Source organism: Salmo salar, chromosome ssa26 (assembly GCF_905237065.1).
Source record: "Salmo salar chromosome ssa26, Ssal_v3.1, whole genome shotgun sequence".
In the NCBI taxonomy this organism is placed as follows: domain Eukaryota; kingdom Metazoa; phylum Chordata; class Actinopteri; order Salmoniformes; family Salmonidae; genus Salmo; species Salmo salar.
Window position 1 is genome coordinate 3093974 of NC_059467.1, and position 23242 is coordinate 3117215.

The following is a 23242-nucleotide window of genomic DNA, read 5'->3' on the forward strand; positions in this document are numbered from 1 at the left end:
ACATACAGCTGAAGTCGGAAGTTTACATACACCTTAGCCAAATACATTTAAACTCTGCTTTTCACAATTTCTGACATTTAATCAGAGTAAAAATTCCCTGTCTTAGGTCAGTTAGGATCACCACTTTATTTTAAGAATGTGAAATATCAGAATAATAGTAGAGATTTATTTCAGCTTTTATTTCTTTCATCACATTCCCAGTGGGTCAGAAGTTTACATACATTCAATTAGTATTTGGTAGCATTGCCTTTAAATTGTTTAACTTGGGTCAAATGTTTTGGGTAGCCATCCACAAGCTTCCCACAATAAGTTGGGTGAATTTTGGCCCATTCCTCCTGACAGAGCTGGTGTCACTGAGTCAGGTTTGTAGGCCTCCTTGCTCGCACACGCTTTTTCAGTTCTGCCCACACATTTTCTATAGAATTGAGGTCAGGGCTTTGTGATGGCCACCCCAATACCTTGACTTTGTTGTCCTTAATCCATTTTGCTACAACTTTGGATGTATGCTTGGGGTCATTGTCCATTTGGAAGATCCCTTTGCGACCAAGCTTTAACTTCCTGACTGATGTCTTGAGCTTCGAAATATCCATATCATTTTTCTTCCTCATGATGCCATCTATTTTGTGAAGTGCACCAGTCCCTCCTGCAGCAAAGCACCCCCACAACATGATGCCGCCACCCCCGTGCTTCACGGTTCGGATGGTGTTATTCGGCTTGCAAGCCTCCCCCTTTTTCCTCCAAACATAACGATGGTCATTATGGCCAAACAGATCTATTTTTGTTTCATCAGACCAGAGGACATTTCTCCAAAATGTACGATCTTTGTCCCCATGTGCAGTTGCAAACCGTAGTCTGGCTTTTTTATGGTGGTTTTGGAGCAGTGGCTTCTTCCTTGCTGATCGGCCTTTCAGATTATGTCGATATAGGACTCGTTTTTACTGTGGATAAAGATACTTTTGTAGCTGTTTCCTCCAACATCTTCCTCCAACACCTTGTTGTTGTTCTTGGATTGATTTGCACTTTTAGCACCAAAGTACGTTCATCTTTAGGAGACAGAACGCGTAGATGTCCTAACCGACATGCCAAAACTATAGTTTTTTAACAAGAAATTTGTGGAGTGGTTGAAAAACGAGTTTTATTGACTCCAAGCTAAGTGTATGTAAACTTCCGACTTCAATTGTACATAAAGCTATCCCAACAGCAGTCCCAACACCTTACCTTTGCTACACCTGGCTATCAGTGGAGCCTTGTCTGGCAGCGAAACACTTAATTCAGCCTCATTTACTACCTTTTAAAAAACATAGCCGATATGGCTGACTTGCTTAAACAAATGTGGTTTCTAATGACATTTGAGGTGTACAAACTATGGCATAAGGGGACGACGAGCGGATAAGAGGCATTTCATAATTTATATTAAGACATTAAGGAACGAGCTAGGACTGACGTAGTCAATATAACTTTGTTTTCAGATCATGGGCCACTCTTACAGTATTCTCCCTGTACACAAAGTCAGAACTGTAGGATAAATAAAGAGGGGCATATAAGCCGACAATGAAAGCTCTTACAATATTCGATGATGACGTTTCTCTAAAACAGGCTATAGGCTACATGTGCACCACCAAGTCAGAACAGTAGGCTAAGTTATGAGGATAAAAGGGACCACATTTTCAGGGTGATGCACATGGGCTACTAACAGCTTACTACACAATATACACTTAGTGTTACTTCCTTAGCTACAGTATACATATCTCACTGGCATATTACATCATTTATGCAGCAGCATACAAGACATATTTGGACTTGTTGTACTGTGCTCACTTAAACAGGAAGATGGCGCAGTGGTCCTTTGTGGGCAAATTTTCTCATCAAACTTTGCCATCAAAGTCTGGCATTCTCTGGATTTATGGTGCTTTCAAGACAACTGGGAATTCGGAAAAAAACAAGGTAGAATCATGATGTCCGTGATCTTCAGGTCAGAGCTCTAGAAAGAGGCCGAGTTCCCGACTTGGAATTCCGAGTTGGATGACCGTTCAAAACGGAGCTAGTGTTTTTCAGTTCTCAATTGTCTTGAACTCACGGAAGTCTGAGTTTTCCCAATTCCGAGATTCCAGTTGTTTTGATCATGGCAGAAGTCATGCTGGATTGACAACATGGCCAATGTTGAATGTTTATCATTTAAGTTTGGAAAAGAGACCCTTAATAGCAGGAATAGCAGGCAAGTGATTGTTTTGCAATGCTTGCAGTTAGCCACTGATTTCTTCCAAACCATTCATTGTTGAATTTTCGACATCCAACTTGTTGTATAATGTTAATGTCCAATGGCCAATGAGTACCGATACACTTTATCTATAATTTCTCTTTATGTGACAAGGAATGAAAAGGGTTTGCCAGTAGATTGTGGACTTGTTTCATGATGATGAATGCTAGCTAAGACTTTGAAAGTATGATGTTGACACGATCAGTCCATTCAAAGCTACGGTAGTTATAATGCAATTTGACAGCATTATATCTGTTGCCAATGACCTTCAGCCTTCTTGGATGGGCACTTCTAATGTAACTCTATGGGCAGCACCCAAGGGCTTGAATTTTCAATCTCTCCCCGTAGATCTTGCGGTGAAGTAGTGTTCCCATGAGTGAGAGAACACTGAGCCAATCAAGGAGCAACTAGAGAACATTACCAAACCCTACGCTCTGTATTTTCCACTGGCTGCCACCACCACAGAAAGCACTGAGCTAGGCTGAAACATCTGCATTTTGGAGCTGACTTTCTGAAGTCAAGAAAGCAAAAAAGAGACCATGTTTGTATGCTGCTTTATTAGCTCAATGATTATTCTTTTTTTTACATTGTTTGCAAGCTGATGACAAAATATCATGCAAAACAGGCAAAACAGGCTCTGCCCACCTGCCCTGAATGATGGGTCGCCACTGATGGTTCTATTTAGCACCTTTTATTTCAAAGATAAATACAGTGCATTCGGAAAGTATTCAGAACACTTGACTTTTTCTACAATTTGTTACGTTACAGCCTTATTCTAAAATTGATTTAGTAATTTTTTTTCCTCATCAATCTACACACAATACCCCATAATGACAAAGCAAAAACCGTTTTTATACATTTTGGCTAATTTATAAAAAAACAGTTTTTGCTTTGTCATTATGAGGTATTGTGTGTAGCCTTTACTCAGTACTTTGTTGAAGCACCTTTGTCAGTGATTACAGCGTTGAGTCTTCTTGGGTAGGATGCTACAAGCTTGGAACACCTGTATTTGGGGAGTTTCTCCCATTCTTCTCTGCAGATCCTCTCAAGCTTTGTCAGGTTGGATGGGGAGCATCGCTGCAAAGCTAGTTTTAGCTCTCTCCAGCGATGTTCGATCGGGTTCAAGTCCGGGCTCTGGCTGGGCCACTCAAGGACATTCAGAGACTTGTCCCAAAGCCACTCCTGTGTTGTCTTGGCTGTGTGCTTAGGGTCGTTGCCCTGTTGGAAAGTGAACCTTCGCCCAAGTCTGAGGTCCTGAGCGATCTGGAGCAGGTTTTCATCAAGGATCTCTCTGTACTTTGCGCCGTTCATCTTTCCCTTGATCCTGACTAGTCACCCAGTCACTGCCGCTGAAAAACATCCCCACAGCATGACACTGCCACCACCATGTTTCACCATAGGGATGGTGCCAGGTTTCCTCCAGACGTGACCCTTGGCATTCAGGCCAAAGAGTTCAATCTTGGTTTCATCAGACCAGAGAATCTTGTTTCTCATGGTCTGAGAGTCTTTAGGTGCCTTTTACAGAGGAGTGGCTTCTGTCTGGCCACTCTGCCATAAAGCCTGATTGGTGGAGTGCTTCAGAGATGGTTGTCCTTCTGGAAGATTCTCCCATCTCCACAGAGGAACTCTTGAGCTCTGTCAGAGTGACCATCGGGTTCTTGGTCCCCTCCCTGAACAAGGCCCTTTTCCCCCAATTGCTCAGTTTAGCCGGGAGGCCAGCTGTAGGAAGAGTTTTGGTGGTTCCAAACTTCTTCTATTTAAGAATTATGGAGGCCACTGTGTTCTTGGGGACCTTCAATGCTGCAGACATTGTTTGGTACCCTTTCACAGATCTGCGCCTCGATACAATCCTGTCTCGGAGCTCTACGGACAATTCCTTCGACCTCATGGCTTGGTTTTTGCTCTGACATGCACTGTCAACCTGTTTACCACAGGTGGACTCCAATCAAGTTGTAGAAACATCTCAAGGATGATCAATGGAAACAGGATGCACCTGAGCTCAGTTTCGAGTCTCATAGTAAAGGGTCTGAATACTTATGTAGATAAGGTATTTTTTTAAATATTTTTTATATATATACCTTTGCAAACATTTCAAGAAGCATGTTTTCGCTTTATCATTATGGGGTATTGTGTGTAGATTGCTGAGGAAAATGTTTTATTTAATCCATTTTAGAAAAAGGCCGTAACAAAATGTGGAAGAAATCAAGGGGTCTGAATACTTTCCGAATGCACTGTATACCAGTTTTATTTTTGGAATAATTTGCACTTCCCAAACTATCCACCTTCATTTTATGATATTCTGTATCCAAAAAAGGAGCAATGCGAGTTCATTTTAATGCAGCGCTATTGTCATTTGGAATTATTTCAAATCATGTTTTTTTCATCAACAAGAAATTTTCTAGCCTTTCACAAAATATTTGTCTCTTGTGCTTTTGTTTTAAATGGAAGATGAGTCTGAAGTGTGTGAGTGTATGCTCTCTTCACTCTCAGTCCCAACTAATTCATTGAGAGTTGGCATATCATTCACATAGCTGGATATATTCAATATTGATTCAGATGCCTATATTATTATAACTGTACTTAGGGAGGTAATTATTGATTGATTACTCTTCCAAAATGTATCCAAAGACAACTGAATCAGTATATGGGAAGGATAGTGTAATTATAGTATATTAGCAAAGGCTCTGGCTGTACCCAAAATAGACCACATGACAACCCTTGTTACCTATTTTTAATACCGTTGGCGTACAGTGTGTCACACCCAGAGGAAATTAAATGTCAGACATGTGTTATCACATTTATCATCACAGCTACCCTCTCAAAAAAGTATTTGCTACACTGAGCACCAGTGTTAATTGCCTCATGGCCAACATAGATCACTTTCTCTCTCCACACAATGTTCTCTGTGCCCCTTTCACTGATTGGCCGAAGTAAATGTTGTCGTCGTTCTGCCTTGGACATGTCTGGTGCAATACTATGGGAATGGGAATGGGAGTGGGTTACCAATTGTCTTCATTTTAGACCTCATTCAGCATGTGAGTGGCGGCTTGATTGTTGTGGTTGATTTATATAGCAATGATTTATTGAGCTTTTTAGACGTTATAACCTATTCATATTAAAAAGATCCATGTGATGAAAAGTTCTTTTGGATTTTATAGCCTTGTTTATTAAAAAAAGTTTAAGGCCAACATTATGAAAGAAAACAAATATGTTCTATGGACAAAGAGGAGAAATTATAATAGTAAAATTCAATTAATGAATCAGATTTATTGTGAAATGTATCTATATTTTATACATTAACCAGTCATGTCAAGATGGCATAGATGACTATATAAAACTTCTAGATTTTAAGCAAAGATAAAATAAATGCAATTCAATTTTAAGAATTTGTAGGGATATCAAAACATTTTCTTTTTTTTAGGATGAGTGTCGTCTTGCGCTATTGTTTTCAGAGAGTTAAAACAAAGGAGTAGTGGCAGTATAACATTTTCAGAACCAATACTATTACCCTCCATCGGCAGTCAGTTAACACACAAAAAACACTTAATATCAATTGCAGCTTCAAACAGTGGCTGCAGTCCAAACATTTAAAAGACACACCCTCGTCCACTTACCCTCACCTTATGCCCTTATGTCACCATCTTGGAGGGCAGTCCAAATGATTAGCCAAGCAAGGGAAGTTTGCAACGAAAGCCCCTCAGCCCTCGTGTTTAGTCGACTTTGCAAGTGTACAATTATGTTCACTCCGGGGCCTGAAACTCCCCATAATTCAATTTGCGACAATAGTACATCCGCTAAGAAAAGTCTGCGAAAACTTAAAAACAACATCAATGGAGAAGTCAACATACAAGTGTAAGTAAAAACAAATGCAAATAAGTTAGAAATGGTGCTACTAATGCACATGACGGCACAAACACATCTTGTAAATATGTTTTTGTTTGGTTATCTTTTGGAAATTGTAGAAATAAAACATTTTCCTTCTTCAGAAGTTCCAGCTAGGAAGGCAAATGTTAGATAATTAATTTGCTAGCTTTCATACAGTAGGCTTATATTAATTATATATTTAATATAAGTAGACATGCACTCATAATTGACTGTAGTGCATATAAAGCACCCACAAGCTCCCGGTGGCTGAAAACATAATCATCACGGGATGAACGAATTTCCGGCCAAGGGTGGTCCATTTAAAAATCATTCCTTCCTCCCTCGCCCCTTTCCCTGCAAGTTTATTCTCGTCAGACGTCATGACACATCATCAGAAGTGTCCACTTAATTTGAGGGCTGAGAGGATAAGTTGTGTCTTTTAAGTGTTTGGACCGGAGCCAGTGTCTTTATATTGCAAGTGCAACAGTTCACTTTACCTCAATGCCATCCAATAATTGAGGTTGTCATAAGGAGTAAAGGAGTTGTCAAGAAGATGTCAAGGATTTTCTGGTCATAAATTAAAACCTGATACATTCATCAGTTTTCCAAGTAACACGATCCACAGCTACCCAGCCGAGCCTTGCTGCTCTCTCCTCTCAGGGGCCACCGTCTTAAAATGTGGCGCGAGCCATTCAAATTGAATAAAAGGGGATGATATCAAATGACTAATGTGATCTAGCCAGAATGAACAGAACAAGCCAATCCTTCTTTTGGTGCTGGTGTCATTGGAGTAGTGGGGGCGGTTAGAATAAGGCCAGTGTGGGAGGCCCCTAATGCTGAGCTGAGCACTACTACAGCCCTGCTATAGGTCCCCTCTAAATGTAATGTCATCAGACGTAACAAAGGGAAGTAACGTTATGTTTCCCCCTCCCTTCCAAACTCTTCTCAAAAAGGCCAGATGACACGAAGGTCTTATGTTGTCGGCTCTTAAATAAAGCTCAGCAGGGGACGCGGGAGAGGGGAGTCTTTCATCGGCACCACATCCACCACGACAGGACTACACAGTACATCCTTTGACATTGAGGCTCTTTGGGAGAAGAAGATTCATACCCACAGAAGGTTGGTTTTAAGGATCTATGCATGCTGTTCCTCTTATTATTCCAGCTGGTTGGAACTCATTGTCTCATCACTAATATCTGACTACATATACTGTAGCTACTAGCTACTACTATACAAATACATGTTCAAGATGAAAAATGTATTACTGTCAAGAATAAACATAATTGACATTGATTTTCTGAGCCATTGAGAAATGTGAGACATTGCATAGCTTTTTCAAACCAGAATCAAATCTAACAGAATTTAATTGAGTCCATGTTAACTAATTAGATGTGTCTTTTCTTCTAGGAAATGAATGTGGCTCTTATTCATGATAAGCTTTTTATAAAAGATCTCTGGGAACAAAAAATTGCTAAACACGACCAAAGGACAGAAACTGAAGACATGAGGAAGAAAAATAGTGCTCTCACCAAGTAAGTATTGTTGGACATTCTGAAGGGATACACTTCTGTGCTATAAGAATACTGCACAGGATATGAGGGAAGGGTACTCAAGGGAAACGAAGGTCTATTTATTTATGTTTTTGCAGAACTTTTCTTCTTCATATTTGGATTAGGAATACATCCTGCTGTGAGTGATAAAACTTCCACAATTTAGGTGATATCACTTTCGACGCATCTGCAACATGTAACAGACCATGATCTTGTTACGAGCAATATGTTAACGCTAAGGGCTTCTCAGGACAACTTACACTGACAATCGTATTAAAGTACTTGGCCATAAGAATCTCTAATCACAGAAGCAAAAGCACACTCTAATATCTCATAACCCCATGGCTAGTCCGTGGCTAGTCCATGTAATCATGTGTATATCCCTGATCTGAGAAGGACTGGAAAAACTTTAGGGAATCCGATATGATAATCAGAGAGTGTTGAGTGATATTAGGGGATGCCATATTCCATGCTTAGCTGTCCTACAATAGCCTGTGCTGCTTTAAGGTTAGAGGATTATCAGACACAGCAGTGTCACAGCAGCAACAAATGCAATAAGCCAAGTAGATGTGAGGAAGGTGGCAGAGCCATCCTCACAATACTGGGCACAAGAGCACGGTGTCACAAATAATAAACCCATTGGAAGTCCTAGAGGAATTGTCGAAGAAATTTTGCCTGGGTGCCCGTCTGTTTCTGCTCTCTTGCTAATGGAGTAGGTAAAAGCACAAACAGATCTGTAACCAGGCTAGAAAAAATCCATTGTCCTAACAATACACATACAATTAAGTAGCCTAAAGCAATATTGGAAACATATGGCTTATGGAATGTGTCTGACTTAAAAAAAACTATAATCCTTTGTCTTTACATAGGCTGCGAGACGAATGGCACCGAAGGCTTGAGAGTCGAACAAAACATCTGAAGAAATTAAATGACGAACTTCTGAGGAAGAGCAAACTTGCCAAACAGGCAGATGACACATAATGGAGTGTTGCATTTGTCCCGTCTGTTCTCGTGAAGAGTGATGTCTTTTTTCTGATATCAATAAAAAACATGTTTTATCATGGTCACTCCTGTTTTGTCTCACACTGAGGGAAGATTCACTATTGAGCATACTTTTTAGTCCAGCATTATCTATACTTAGGTTTAAGGCTTACGCATAGGCTTAAGTAGGCTTAAGTGAACGAAGCGTACACACTTGCAGTTAAAACAGGTTGAAGAGTGTTGGAAACTGACCCTAGGAGTTCAGTTTTCTCAAGTGTATTCTAGTATCACTGTAAATGGACTACAGAAGTCAACTATATAAATTGTGCCATTTCTACATGGAACAATGACACTATTGGTATGAATATAGGAAGTTTTACTGAGATCATGTATAACAATATCAAAGTAAATGTTAGTTTGGAATAGATTACGTTGGTAAATATGCCAAATGATTTTGTAAGTTGATTTATTTCTGTTGGAAAATATTCAGTATCCTAAGCAGTCGGTGAAGGCGTGTAGGTATTTATCACTTTATAAACTAGGCTAGTGGCTATGAGTAGATATTTTTAAATACTAAGGCCTAAGACACTTATGCTGATATATTTGTGATACCTCCTCAGGAGCAGCTGAAGCATCACCCAGGCCGGTGCTACACTGTTGTCGGTGGTGCACTAAGACATTCAGAGGAAGTATAGGGGAATGAATGTTGGAGATGGCAAGGTGCCTTGAAGAAGAGCTCCTGGCCTGTCTGTCAGACTGACTTTCTCCCGGACCCTGGCTACTGTAACTATCAATACCCTTCTCTTCGCTCAATCCTGCCTTTCCAAACTGCCTCTACTTCTATCTGAAGTAGGCTAGAGACACCATTTGCTTTCCATTTTTTTTATATATATATAATTTGTTGTGCCTGTTTATTTTTTGCTTTGCAAGTTATAGGGACCACAATAGAAATAAGTCTCTGACTTTTGTGATATCCCTGTCATGTTTTGAAAATGTATTTACTGTGTATATGTGTTCTACATATTAACTGGTAATTAGAAATAGATCTATCTACCTCTATTCCAATGAAATTGTCTACCACTCTAAAATATGCAGTTTTGTCACACAACACAATGCCACAGATGTCTCAAGTTTTGAGGGAGCGTGCAATTGGCATGCTGACTGCAGGAATGTCCACTATAACTGTTGCCAGAGAATTGAATGTTCATTTCTCTACTATAAACCACCTCCAAAATTGTTTTAGAGAATTTGGAAGCACGTCCAACCGGCCTCACAACCGCAGACCACGTGTAACCACGCCAGCCCAGGACCTCCACGTCCAGCTTCTTCACCTGTGGGATCGTCTGTAATAAAGCACTTTTGTGGGGAAAAACTCATTCCAATTGGCTGGGCCTAGCTCCCACTTAGGGCCTAATTAATTTATTAAAATGTTCTGATCTCTTTATATGAACTGTAACTCAGTAAAATCTTTGAAATTGTTGAGTGTTGCATTTATATTTTTGTTCAGTGTAGTTAGAACAAGTTGTCAGAGCACTACTACTGTGACATATTCACACAATGAATAGCCTAAAATATTGGAATATCTCAGCTGTTAGCTATTACTGTACCGACCACTTGTCAGTCTATAGAGTAGTCCTAGCCAATTTTGCATGCTGGTATTATTTTCCAAGACCAATGCTAGTTGTCCATCTTTCAACATCACTATATGGAAAATCAACAATTTGTCATGTACAAACATTTTCAATTACAGAATGGTCAACATAAAAGGTATATAACACAAGAAGATCATTGAAATTAAGAAAATACAGCACAACTAGAGGGCACAAGGCTCCCCAAATGCTTCTGACATGCAGCCGTTTGCACCCAACAGGTGGTCTGAAGGGCATTCATTATCATGTCATGTGTACTCTCTCTGGTAGGCAAATGCCTGACTGACAGCAGCGGCAAAATGTGTTTACTGCCCTGTCAAACTACAGACGGTATGTCACTGTATCACACTCAAAATATTGATTCCTTGTGCCAATGCTGAAAGATGTTGTCATGAGCATGATTCACTACTACTCAGCAATAGCCCAGGTTCTCACCCTGTGTATCTTGTATAGTATGAGAGTCAAAGTCTAGACCCACATTGACAAAAAAATCACAACTCATTATAGCAAAATACTCCCATACTTAATGAATGTGATGTGTTTTCAGTAGGTAAAGTATTAAAGGCAAAGTCAGCGATGCACAAAGTAAACAGCTATATGCGGCCAACTTATCACATCATATCGCCGAGTCTCAGTTTAAAGTAAGCCGTAACAGTTGGAGAGTCTGACCTCTATTAAATAATTTAAACCTTTAACATCACCACTCAAAGTACAATTTTATTTATACACTACCGGTGAAAAGTTTTAGGCATTCTCTCAACTAGCTTCACCTGGAATGCTTTTCCAACAGTCTTGAAGGAGTTCCCACATATGCTGAGCACTTGGGGGATTGTGGAGGCCAGGTCATCTGATGCAGTCCTCCATCACTCTCCTTCTTAGTAAAATAGCCCTTACACATCATTGAGGTGTGTTGGGTCATTGGCCTGTTGAAAAACAAATTATAGTCCCACTAAGCCCAAACCAGATGTGATGGCGTATCGCTGCAGAATGCTGTGGTGGCCATGCTGGTTAAGTGTGCCGTGAATTCCAAATAAATCACAGACAATGTCACCAGCAAAGCACCCCCACACCATAAGACCTCCTCCTCCATGCTTTACGGTGGGAAATACACAGAGATCATCCGTTCACTCACACCACGTCTCTCAAAGACACGTCGGGTGGAATCAAAAATCTCCAATTTAGACTCCAGACCAAAGGACTAATTTCCACCGGTCTAATGTCCATTGCTCGTGTTGCTTGGCCCAAGCAAGTCTCTTCTTCTTACTGGTGTCCTTTAGTAGTGGTTTCTTTGCAGCAAATCGACCATGAAGGCTTGACTCACAGTCTCATCTGAACAGTTGATGTTGAGATGTGTCTGTTTCTTGAACTCTGTGAAGCATTTATTTGGGCTGCAATTTCTGAGGCTGGTAACTCTAATGAACTCATCCTCTGTAGCAGAGGTAACTCTGGGTCTTCCATTCCTGTGGTGGTCCTCATGAGAGCCAGTTTCATTATAGCGCTTGATGGTTTGTGCGACTGCACTTGAAGAAACTTTTAAAGTTCTTGAAATGTTCCGTATTGACTGCCCTTCATGTCTTAAAGATATGATGGACTGTCATTTCTCTTTGCTTATTTGAGCTGTTCTTGCCATAATATGGACTTGGTCTATTACCAAATAGGTCTATCTTCTGTATACCACCCCCCACATTGTCACAGCACAACTGATTGTCTCAAATGCATTAAGAAGGAAAGAAATTACATAAATTAACTTTTAACAAGACACACCTGTTACTTGAAATGTATCCCAGCTGACTACCTCATGAAGCTGGTTGAGAGAATGACAAGAGTTTGCAAAGCTGTCATCAAGGTAAAGGGTGGTATTTGAAGAATCTCAAATATAAAACATATGTAGATTTGTTTAACACTTTTTTGATTACTGCATGATTCCATTTGTTATTTCATTGTTTTGATGTCTTCACTATTATTCTTCAATGTAGAAAATAGTAAAAATAAAGAAAAATCAAAAATGAGTAGGTGTTCTAAAATTTTTGACTGATAGTGTACATCAATACACCACCAGGACCCAGGCCCACTCAATCATTTCCGGTCACAACTTGCAGACTTGTTTACGTGCTGCTGTGCATTTTGTTGCTGACCTTACTTTGCTACCTGACAACTTTACGGTTTTTACTTTTTAATTACCGTTCATATTTTTTGTTTTTCCCTCAATCAACTTTTTTTCATTCAACTTTTTTCACTCCGGACGCTTTATCTGGATATGGTTCGTCAAGACCTCCAACAGCCGAAGCTAAGTAGTAACATTAACATGATGCCTTCTAATTGCAGTCGCTGTACTCATAATATACAGGAGAACGATTGTCTTACGGCAATGATAGCTGTGCTGCAAGCCCAGCTTCAGACGCAATCGTTAGGCAAGGGTAATTTCAGAGTAGGAAAGGATGAAACAGCATCTGTGCCACCAGTAAGTACAGATAGTTGTATAAATCCCCTCGCACAGTCCCCACAGCCGGACAACTTTCTCATGGCTTCTGGAGGGAAATGCTGTAGGAATGCTCAACAGCCGACAGAAACTTTCAACCGGTTCTCCCCATTAAGCAGCGAGTCGTAGTCTGAGGCCGAGCCTTCTCTGGACTCTACTCCTCCCGTTACGGGGTCTGAGACGCCGAAGGCTCCCACCATTACCTCTGATCCATTACCCGTAGTATTAGACTTAAAACGAATCATCCAGCGATCATACACTGTTTACCAGGGGGCAGGGCTACCGACGTTAAGGCTGATCTGAAGATAGTGCTGGCTAAAGCGAAAACTGGCGAGTGTAGAGAGTATAGGGATATTGTTATCCACGTCGGCACCAACGATGTTAGGATGAAACAGTCAGAGGTCACCAAGCGCAACATAGCTTCAGCGTGTAAATCAGCTAGAAAGATGTGTCGGCATCGAGTAATTGTCTCTGGCCCCCTCCCAGTTAGGGGGAGTGATGAGCTCTACAGCAGAGTCTCACAACTCAATCGCTGGTTGAAAACTGTTTTCTGCCCCTCCCAAAAGATAGAATTTGTAGATAATTGGCCCTCTTAATTGGCCCTCTTTCTGGGACTCACCCACAAACAGGACCAAGCCTGGCCTGTTGAGGAGTGACGGACTCCATCCTAGCTGGGGGGGTGCTCTCATCTTATCTACGAACATAGACAGGGCTCTAACTCCCTTAGCTCCACAATGAAATAGGGTGCAGGCCAGGCAGCAGGCTGTTAGCCAGCCTGCCAGCTTAGTAGAGTCTCCCACTAGCACAGTCAGTGTAGTCAGCTCAGGTATCCCCATTGAGACCGTGTCTGTGCCTCCAGCTAGGTTGGGCAAAACTAAACATGGCGGTGTTCGCCTTAGCAATCTCACTAGAATAAAGACCTCCTCCATTCCTGCCATTATTGAAAGAGATCGTGATACCTCACATCTCAAAATAGGGCTACTTAATGTTCGTTCCCTTACTTCCAAGGCATTTATAGTCAATGAACTATTCATTGATCATAATCTTGATGTGATTGGCCTGACTGAAATATGGCTTAAGCCTGATGAATTTACTGTGTTAAATGAGGCCTCACCTCCTGGTTACACTAGTGACCATTAACCCCCACGCATCCCGCAAAGGCGGAGGTGTTGCTAACATTTACGATAGCAAAATTCAATTTACAAAAAAACCCAGACTTTTTCGTCTTTTGAGCTTCTAGTCATGAAATCTATACAGCCTACTCAATCACTTTTTACAGCTACTGTTTACAGGCCTCCTGGGCCATATACAGCGTTCCTCACTGAGTTCCCTGAATTCCTATCGGACCTTGTAGTCATAGCAGATAATATTCACATTTTTGGTGACTTTAATATTCACATGGAAAAGTCCACAGACCCACTCCAAAAGGCTTTTGGAGCCATCATCGACTCAGTGGGTTTTGTCCAACATGTCTCCGGACCTACTCACTGCCACAGTCATACTCTGGACCTAGTTTTGTCCCATGGAATAAATGTTGTGGATCTTAATATTTTTCCTCATAATCCTGGACTATCAGACCACCATTTTATTACATTTGCAATCGCAACAAACAATCTGCTCAGACCCCAACCAAGGAGCATCAAAAGTCGTGCTATAAATTCTCAGACAACCCAAAGATTCCTTGATGCCCTTCCAGACTCCCTCTGCCTACCCAAGGATGTCAGGGGATAAAAATCAGTTAACCACCTAACTGAGGAACTCAATTTAACCTTGCGCAATACCCTAGATGCAGTTGCACCCCTAAAACCTAAAAACATTTGTCATAAGAAACTAGCTCCCTGGTATACAGAAAATACCCGAGCTCTGAAGCAAGCTTCCAGAAAATTGGAATGGAAATGGCGCCACACCAAACTGGAAGTCTTCCGACTAGCTTGGAAAGACAGTACCGTGCAGTATCGAAGAGCCCTCACTGCTGCTCGATCATCCTATTTTTCCAACCTAATTGAGGAAAATAAGAACAATCCGAAATTTATTTTTGATACTGTTGCAAAGCTATCCAAAAAGCAGCATTCCCCAAGAGAGGATGGCTTTCACTTCAGCAGTAATAAATTTATGAACTTCTTTGAGGAAAAGATCATGATCATTAGAAAGCAAATTATGGACTCCTCTTTAAATCTGCGTATTCCTCCAAAGCTCAGTTGTCCTGAGTCTGCACAACTCTGTCAGGACCTAGGATCAAGGGAGACACTCAAGTGTTTTAGTACTATATCTCTTGACACAATGATGAAAATAATCATGGCCTCTAAACCCTCAAGCTGCATACTGGACCCTATTCCAACTTAACTACTGAAAGAGCTGCTTCCTGTGCTTGGCCCTCCTATGTTGAACATAATAAACATCTCTCTATCCACCGGATGTGTACCAAACTCACTAAAAGTGTCAGTAATAAAACCTCTCTTGAAAAAGCTAAACCTTGACCCAGAAAATATAAAAAACTATCGGCCTATATCGAATCTCCCATTCCTCTCAAAAATGTTAGAAAAAGCTGTTGCGCAGCATCTCACTGCCTTTCTAAAGACAAACAATGTATACGAAATGCTTCAGTCTGGTTTTAGACCCCATCATAGCACTGAGACTGCACTTGTGAAGATGGTAAATTACCTTTTAATGGCGTCAGACCGAGGCTCTGCATCTGTCCTCGTGCTCCTAGACCTGAGTGCTGCTTTTGATACCATCAATCACCACATTCTTTTAGAGAGATTGGAAACCCAAATTGGTCTACAGGGGCAAGTCCTGGCCTGGTTTAGATCTTATCTGTCGGAAAGATATCAGTTTGTCTCTGTGAATGGTTTGTCCTCTGACAAATCAACTGTAAATTTTGGTGTTCCTCAAGGTTCCGTTTTAGGACCGCTATTGTTTTCACTATATATTTTACCTCTTGGGGATGTCATTCGAAAACATAATGTTAACTTTCACAGCTATGCGGATGACACACAGCTGTACATTTCAATGAAACATGGTGAAGCCCCAAAATTGCCCTCGCTGGAAGTCTGTGTTTCAGACATAAGGAAGTGGATGGCTGCAAACTTTTTACTTTTAAACTCGGACAAAACAGAGGTGCTTGTTCTAGGTCCCAAGAAACAAAGAGATCTTCTGTTGAATCTGACAATTAATCTTGATGGTTGTACAGTCGTCTCAAATAAAACTGTGAAGGACCTCGGCGTTACTCTAGACCCTGATCTCTCTTTTGACGAACATATCAAGATTGTTTCAAGGATAGCTTTTTTCCATCTGCGTAACATTGCAAAGATCAGAAATTTTCTGTCCAAAATGTATGCAGAAAAATGAATCCATGCTTTTGTTACTTCTAGGTTAGACTACTGCAATGCTCTACTTTCCAGCTACCCGGATAAAGCACTAAATAAACTTCAGTTAGTGCTAAATACGGCTGCTAGAATCCTGACTAGAACCCAAAAATGTGATCATATTACTCCAGTGCTAGCCTCCCTACACTGGCTTCCTGTTAAGGCAAGGGCTGATTTCAAGGTTTTACTGCTAACCTACAAAGCATTACATGGGCTTGCTCCTACCTATCGTGCCGATTTGGTCCTGCCGTACATACCTACATGTACGCTACGGTCACAAGACGCAGGCCTCCTAGAATTTCTAAGCAAACAGCTGGAGGCAGGGCTTTCTCCTTTAGAGCTCCATTTTTATGGAATGGTCTGCCTACCCATGTGAGAGACACAGACTCGGTCTCAACCTTTAAGTCTTTATTGAAGACTCATCTCTTCAATAGGTCCTATGATTGAGTGTAGTCTGGCAGAAGAGTGTGAAGGTGAACGGAAAGGCACTGGAACAACGAACCTCCCTTGCTGTCTCTGCCTAGCCGGTTCCTCTCTCTCCACTGGGATTCTCTGCCTCTAACCCTATTACAGGGGCCGAGTCACTTGCTTACTGGTGATCTTCCATGCCGTCCCTAGGAGGGGTGCGTCACTTGAGTGGGTTGAGTCACCGACATGGTCTTCCTGTCTGGGTCGGGGGGTTAGGGTCAGTCTGTTATATCTGGAGTATTTCTTGTTTTCAACTCTCTAGAGACAGCAGGAGCGGTAGAGATATTCTCAATGATCGGCTATGAAAAGCCAACTGACATTTACTCCTGAGGTGCGGACCTGTTGCACCCTCGACAACTACTGTGATTATTATTATTTGACCATGCTGGTCATTTATGAACATTTGAATATCTTGTCCATGTTCTGTTATAATCTCCACCCGGCATAACCAGAAGAGGACTGACCTCCCCTCATAGCCTGGTTCCTCTCTAGGTTTCTTCCTAGGTTTTGGCCTTTCTAGGGAGTTTTTCCTAGCCACCATGCTTCTACACCTGCATTGCTTGCTGTTTGGGGTTTTAGGCTGGGTTTCTGTACAGCACTTTGAGATATCAGCTGATGTAAGAAGGGCTATATAAATAAATCTGATTTGAATCAGTGTTCCAAATCAGACATTATTTGTCTTTTTACCAAAGCACAGTACTTGACTTGGGCAGGAGCTCACTGGAATTGAGTACCGGCACCTCAAATGTTCTTCTGCTTGACTTCCTCCACCTCCTATAGAATATTAGCTCAAAAGTATTGAGGAGTTCCTGCACCTAAATAAAAACGCTACTGGCACCCAAAATGAGTACCGGCACCTATTTCAGTCCAAGTCAAGCACTAGCCTAAACATGCTTAATATGCCATCAGATAGAATTCATAGCAAGAAGTAGGGTGGGGTGGGAAAGGGATATATACTGAATTAAAATATAAACGCAACATGCAACAATTTCAAAGATCTTACGGAGTTACAGTTCATATGATAAAATCTGTCAATTGAAATGAATTAAATAGGCCCTAATCTATGGATTTCACATGGCTTGGCAGGGGTGCAGTCATGGGTGGGTCTGGGAGGGCATAGGCCCACTCACTTGGAAGCCAGGCCCACCCACTGGGGAGTCAGGTCCAGCCAATCAGACAGAAATACCCCACGCCCCAAAGACACTCCCGCCGGTGAAGAAGACGGATGTGGTCGTCAGCCGGTTGGACGTACTGCCAAATTCTCTAAAATGACATTGGAGGCAGCTTATGATAGAGCAATGGACCTTCCTGCAGTCAGCATGCCAATTGCACACTCCCTCAAAACTGGAGACATCTGTGGGATTATGTTGTGTGACAAAATTGCTAACTTTAGAGTGGCCTTTTATTGTCCCAAGCACAAGGTGCACTTGTGTAATGATCATGCCATTTAATCAGCTTCTTGATTATCCATCCACCTGACAGGTGTGGCATATCTTGGCAAAGGAGAAATGCTCACTGTAAACAAATTTGTGCACAACATTTTAGAGAAATAAAAGTAGGCCTAGATAAAATCTACTGCCGTACATAAAATCTATTTAATCTAGGCCTATGTAATCAAATTGAATTATGGTTGATTATTTACCAGGAAAAACAAAGCCCACTGTAATTTTTTTTAAAGAGACCAGAGAGAGAATAAAGTAGACGGCATCAGTCAAAATCGTGATTTATGACCCTATGTCCGGCTGGGGCGTACATGCCCAAATAAGGGCATCCGGTCATGTCACGTCCTGACCAGCAGAGGGAGGTATGGTATCAGTTTTGGGTCAGGATGTGGCAGGTTTTTTGTATGTTAAGGGGTTTGTGTTGGTGATTAGACTCCCAATTGAAAGCAGGTGTGTTGAGTTGCCTTTGATTGGGAGTTCTATATAGTGGTGTGTGTTTTTCTTTGGGGTTGTGGGTAGTTGTTCTTGCACTGCGTTTTTGTATGCCTGTAAGACTGTTCCTGTCGTGTGTACTGTTTTTCCAGTGGATGCTTTACTCCTTTTTTGAATTAAAACATGAGCATCCATATTCCCGCTGCAGTTTGGTCTATTCAACACGGCACCTTTTGTGACAGAACTACCCACCACCAAAGGACCAAGCAGCGGAGAAGAGGACAGAGGCAAGTGAGGGAGGAATGTTGGAAGCAGCGCGCTCGGGAGGTGATGGATTCCTGGTCGCTGGAAGTATTGACGGAAAGGATTGACTGGACATGGGAGCAGTTGCGGGTCCACTGTGACAACCTGCCTGGGAGGCAGGTAGAACCCGAGAGGCAGCCCCAATAATTTTTTAGGGGGGGGCACAAGGGCTATTTGGCGGGGCGAGATTGGAGCCCCAGGCCAGCTCCCCGTACCCGTGTAGGGCAGACTGGACAGGTCCCGTGCTTTGGGGTTGGGGCTGTGGTGAGGCCTGGGATTTTCAGGCCGGTAGGCACAGTACCAGCGCCCCGCATGTGCCAGGGCGAAGTAGACATCGAGCCGGAAGGGGTGATGCCAACCCTGCGCTCAAGACCGCCAGTGCGCCTCAAAGGTCCGGTGTTTCCCGCTAAACGCACTAGCATGGAGGTGCGTGTCTCCAGGCTGGCCCGTCCAGTACCAGCCCCACGCATCAGGAGACTAGTATGTCAGCTCAGCCTCGCCAGTCAACAGTCACCAGAGCCGCCCGCCAGTCAACAGTCACCAGAGCCGCCCGCCAGTCAACAGTCACCAGAGCCGCCCGCCAGTCGAAAGTCACCAGAGCCGCCCGCCAGTCGAAAGTCACCAGAGCCGCCCGCCAGTCGAAAGTCACCAGAGCCGCCCGCTAGTCAGGAGCTGACAGAGTGGCCCGTCTGCCCGGAGCTGCCAGAGTGGCCCGTCTGCCCGGAGCTGCCAGAGTGGCCCGTCTGCCCGGAGCTGCCAGAGTGGCCCGTCTGCCCGGAGCTGCCAGAGTGGCCCGTCTGCCCGGAGCTGCCAGAGTGGCCCGTCTGCCCGGAGCTGCCAGAGTGGCCCGTCTGCCCGGAGCTGCCAGAGTGGCCCGTCTGCCCGGAGCTGCCAGAGTGGCCCGACTGCCCGGCGCTGCCAGAGTGGCCCGACTGCCCGGCGCTGCCAGAGTGGCCCGACTGCCCGGCGCTGCCAGAGTGGCCCGACTGCCCGGCGCTGCCAGAGTGGCCCGACTGCCCGGCGCTGCCCTCCTGTCCTCTGGCGCTGCCCTCCTGTCCTGCTGTCCTCTGGCCCAGCCCGAGTGGCCCTCCTGTCCTCTGGCCCAGCCCGAGTGGCCCTCCTGTCCTCTGGCCCAGCCCGAGTGGCCCTCCTGTCCTCTGGCCCAGCCCGAGTGGCCCTCCTGTCCTCTGGCCCAGCCCGAGTGGCCCTCCTGTCCTCCGGCCCAGCCCGAGTGGCCCTCCTGCCCTCCGGCCCAGCCCGAGTGGCCCTCCTGCCCTCGGGCCCAGCCCGAGTGGCCCTCCTGCCCTCCGGCCCAGCCCGAGTGGCCCTCCTGCCCTCCGGCCCAGCCCGAGTGGCCCTCCTGCCCTCCGGCCCAGCCCGAGTGGCCCTCCTGCCCTCCGGCCCAGCCCGAGTGGCCCTCCTGCCCTCCGGCCCAGCCCGAGTGGCCCTCCTGCCCTCCGGCCCAGCCCGAGTGGCCCTCCTGCCCTCCGGCCCAGCCCGAGTGGCCCTCCTGCCCTCCGGCCCTCCGGCCCAGCCCGAGTGGCCCGTCTGCCAGGGTCAGCCCGAGTGGCCCGTCTGCCCGGCGCAGCTAGCGGCGCCACCGAAGTGGGCGACGCCGAAGGTGGAGTGAGGTCCACGTCCTGCACCTGAGCCACCTCCAGGATAGGTGGGTTGGGGAGGGAGGGTGTAGCACAGTGCCGTCGTTGATGGCAGCCACCCTCCCTTCCCTCCCTTATTGTTTAGGGGTTATTGTTTATTGGTTTTGTTGGGGTTACATTTTTTTTTGTATTTTCTGTTGTTAGGTGCATTCCGGGGTCTGTACCTTGAGGGGGGGGTACTGTCACGTCCTGACCAGCAGAGGGAGGTATGGTATCAGTTTTGGGTCAGGATGTGGCAGGTTTTTTGTATGTTAAGGGGTTTGTGTTGGTGATTAGACTCCCAATTGAAGGCAGGTGTGTTGAGTTGCCTTTGATTGGGAGTTCTATATAGTGGTGTGTGTTTTTCTTTGGGGTTGTGGGTAGTTGTTCTTGCACTGCGTTGTTCCTGTCGTGTCTATTGTTTTTCCAGTGGATGCTTTACTCCTTTTTTGAATTAAAACATGAGCATCCATATTCCCGCTGCAGTTTGGTCTATTCAACACGGCACCTTTTGTGACAGGTCAGGACATCCTGGCGGGGAGGTGTCACGTGGTTAGGGTCATATAGTTGCATCTGTCACGTGTTAGAGTGTGTTATTTTATATCTATATTGTATCTCTTTGAAGTGGTCATAATGATTGATGTGTAGGGACCTCATTGAACTGGGGGGGTTGTGTTTGAACATTTCAAAGAGGATGGCCCCCACACCCCCCTATTTTATTGCTCTTAGGGTTGTTGTCTATGAATTAGCAATGTCCGGGGGGCTATGTGTTGGAGGCAGACGTCTTATAAATATGCCCCAGATACACATGCGGCCCCAGAACACTAAACAAGATTTAAAAAATAAAACCCTGAACATTAAAACAGAAAATTATGTTGCGAACCCAATGATAAAAGCATTGAGGATCTTTGGGGTGAGGCCCCAGAATGTTTTAAAGTGTTTTTGGATACTAGTGATGGCCATATGACTTATATGTTCAAACCTGAGGATTCAACGGTGAAGATTTTCACAGACAGCGGCCCCAGACCCCTTTATCATGCAAAACCCGGGAGTTTTTCTCCTGCACTGCGTATGAGAGAATGGCTTAAGATACGCCTAGCGCTCTGTCAAATTGAACAGGCCCTTAGCGCTACAGAATTACCAGGCTATGCTTTGGAAAAGCTTGTGGGGTGTCGCCATGATTTACAAGCCATCAGGATCTCTTCAATGGCTTATAGACCCGACTCCAAAGTGACAATTTTAGCATGTGAACAATTTGATAGTACAAATGCGACGAAGTCTGTCAGTCTGTCATATTTATTTTCCAAAGCCTGCAAGGATGTGAATTATTTTATGCCTGTGTTTAGCTTTAAATGGAGGGATTACCCTATATTCATAAACCTTATGAATAAGCTGGACAGTCTTTTCCAAAATCGTGAACAATTACGTCGATGGCAGCTTCTATCCTTAACCTGTTAGGGCTAGGGGGCAGTATTGACACGGCTGGATAAAAAACATACCCGATTTAATCTGGTTACTACTCCTGCCCAGTAACTAGAATATGCATATAATTATTGGCTTTGGATAGAAAACACCCTAAAGTTTCTAAAACTGTTTGAATGGTGTCTGTGAGTATAACAGAACTCCTATGGCAGGCCAAAACCTGAGAAGATTTCAAGCAGAAAGTGGCCTGTCTGAGAAGTAGTGTTTCATCTTGGCTCTTTTTATTGAAGACTCAGGATCTGTGCAATAACGTGACACTTCCTACGTCTTCCATAGGGTCTCAGAGCCCGGGAAAAAGTTGAACAATATCGAGGCAGGCTCTGGCTGAAACACTTTATCGCTTTTGGCAAGTGGCCACTCAGAGTACTATGGGCTTAGGCGCGTGCCCGCTTCGACCGAATGCTTTCTTTTCCTTTGTCTGTTTATCTAAACGCAGATTCCCGGTCGGAATATTATCGCTTTATTATGAGAAAAATTGCATAAAAATAGATTTTAAACAGCGGTTGACATGCTTCGAAGTACGGTAATGGAATATTTAGAATTATTTTGTCACGAATTGCGCCATGCTCGTCACCCTTAGTTACCCTTTAGGATACTGTCTAGAACGCACGAACAAAACGCCGCTGTTTGGATATAACGATGGATTATTTTGGACCAAACCAACATTTGTTATTGAAGTAGAAGTCCTGGGAGCGCATTCTGACGAAGACAACAAAGGTAATAACATTTTTCTTATAGTAAATCTGACTTTGATGAGTGCTAAACCTGCTGGGTGTCTAAATAGCTAGCCCTGTGATGCCGGGCTATCTACTGAGAATATTGCAAAATGTGCTTTCACCGAAAAGCTATTTTAAAATCGGACATATCGAGTGCATAGAGGAGTTCTGTATCTATAATTCTTAAAATAATTGTTATGCTTTTTGTGAACGTTTATCGTGAGTAATTTAGTAAATTCACCGGCAGTGTTCGGTGGGAATGCTAGTCACATGCTAGTCACATGCTAATGTAAAAAGCTGGTTTTTGATATAAATATGAACTTGATTGAACAAAACATGCATGTATTGTATAACATAATGTCCTAGGGTTGTCATCTGATGAAGATCATCAAAGGTTAGTGCTACATTTAGCTGTGGTTTGGGTTTATGTGACATTATATGCTAGCTTGAAAAATGGGTGTCTGATTATTTCTGGCTCGGTACTCTGCTGACATAATCTAATGTTTTGCTTTCGTTGTAAAGCCTTTTTGAAATCGGACAGTGTGGTTAGATTAACGAGAGTCTTATCTTTAAAATGCTGTAAAATAATCATATTTTTGAAAAATTGAAGTAATATC

General features: G+C 43.4%; 1 protein-coding gene across 1 annotated transcript; it reads left to right on the forward strand.

Annotated features, from left to right (window-relative positions):
- Positions 1-6991: 6991 nt before the first annotated feature.
- fam240a (family with sequence similarity 240 member A) lies at positions 6992-8738 on the forward strand. Its single transcript, XM_014174776.2, has 3 exons — positions 6992-7240; positions 7529-7653; positions 8541-8738. Exons 2-3 carry the CDS (start codon positions 7532-7534, stop codon positions 8650-8652), a joined length of 234 nt encoding a protein of 77 aa, XP_014030251.1. The 5' UTR covers positions 6992-7240; positions 7529-7531; the 3' UTR covers positions 8653-8738.
- The last annotated feature ends 14504 nt before the right edge of the window (positions 8739-23242 follow it).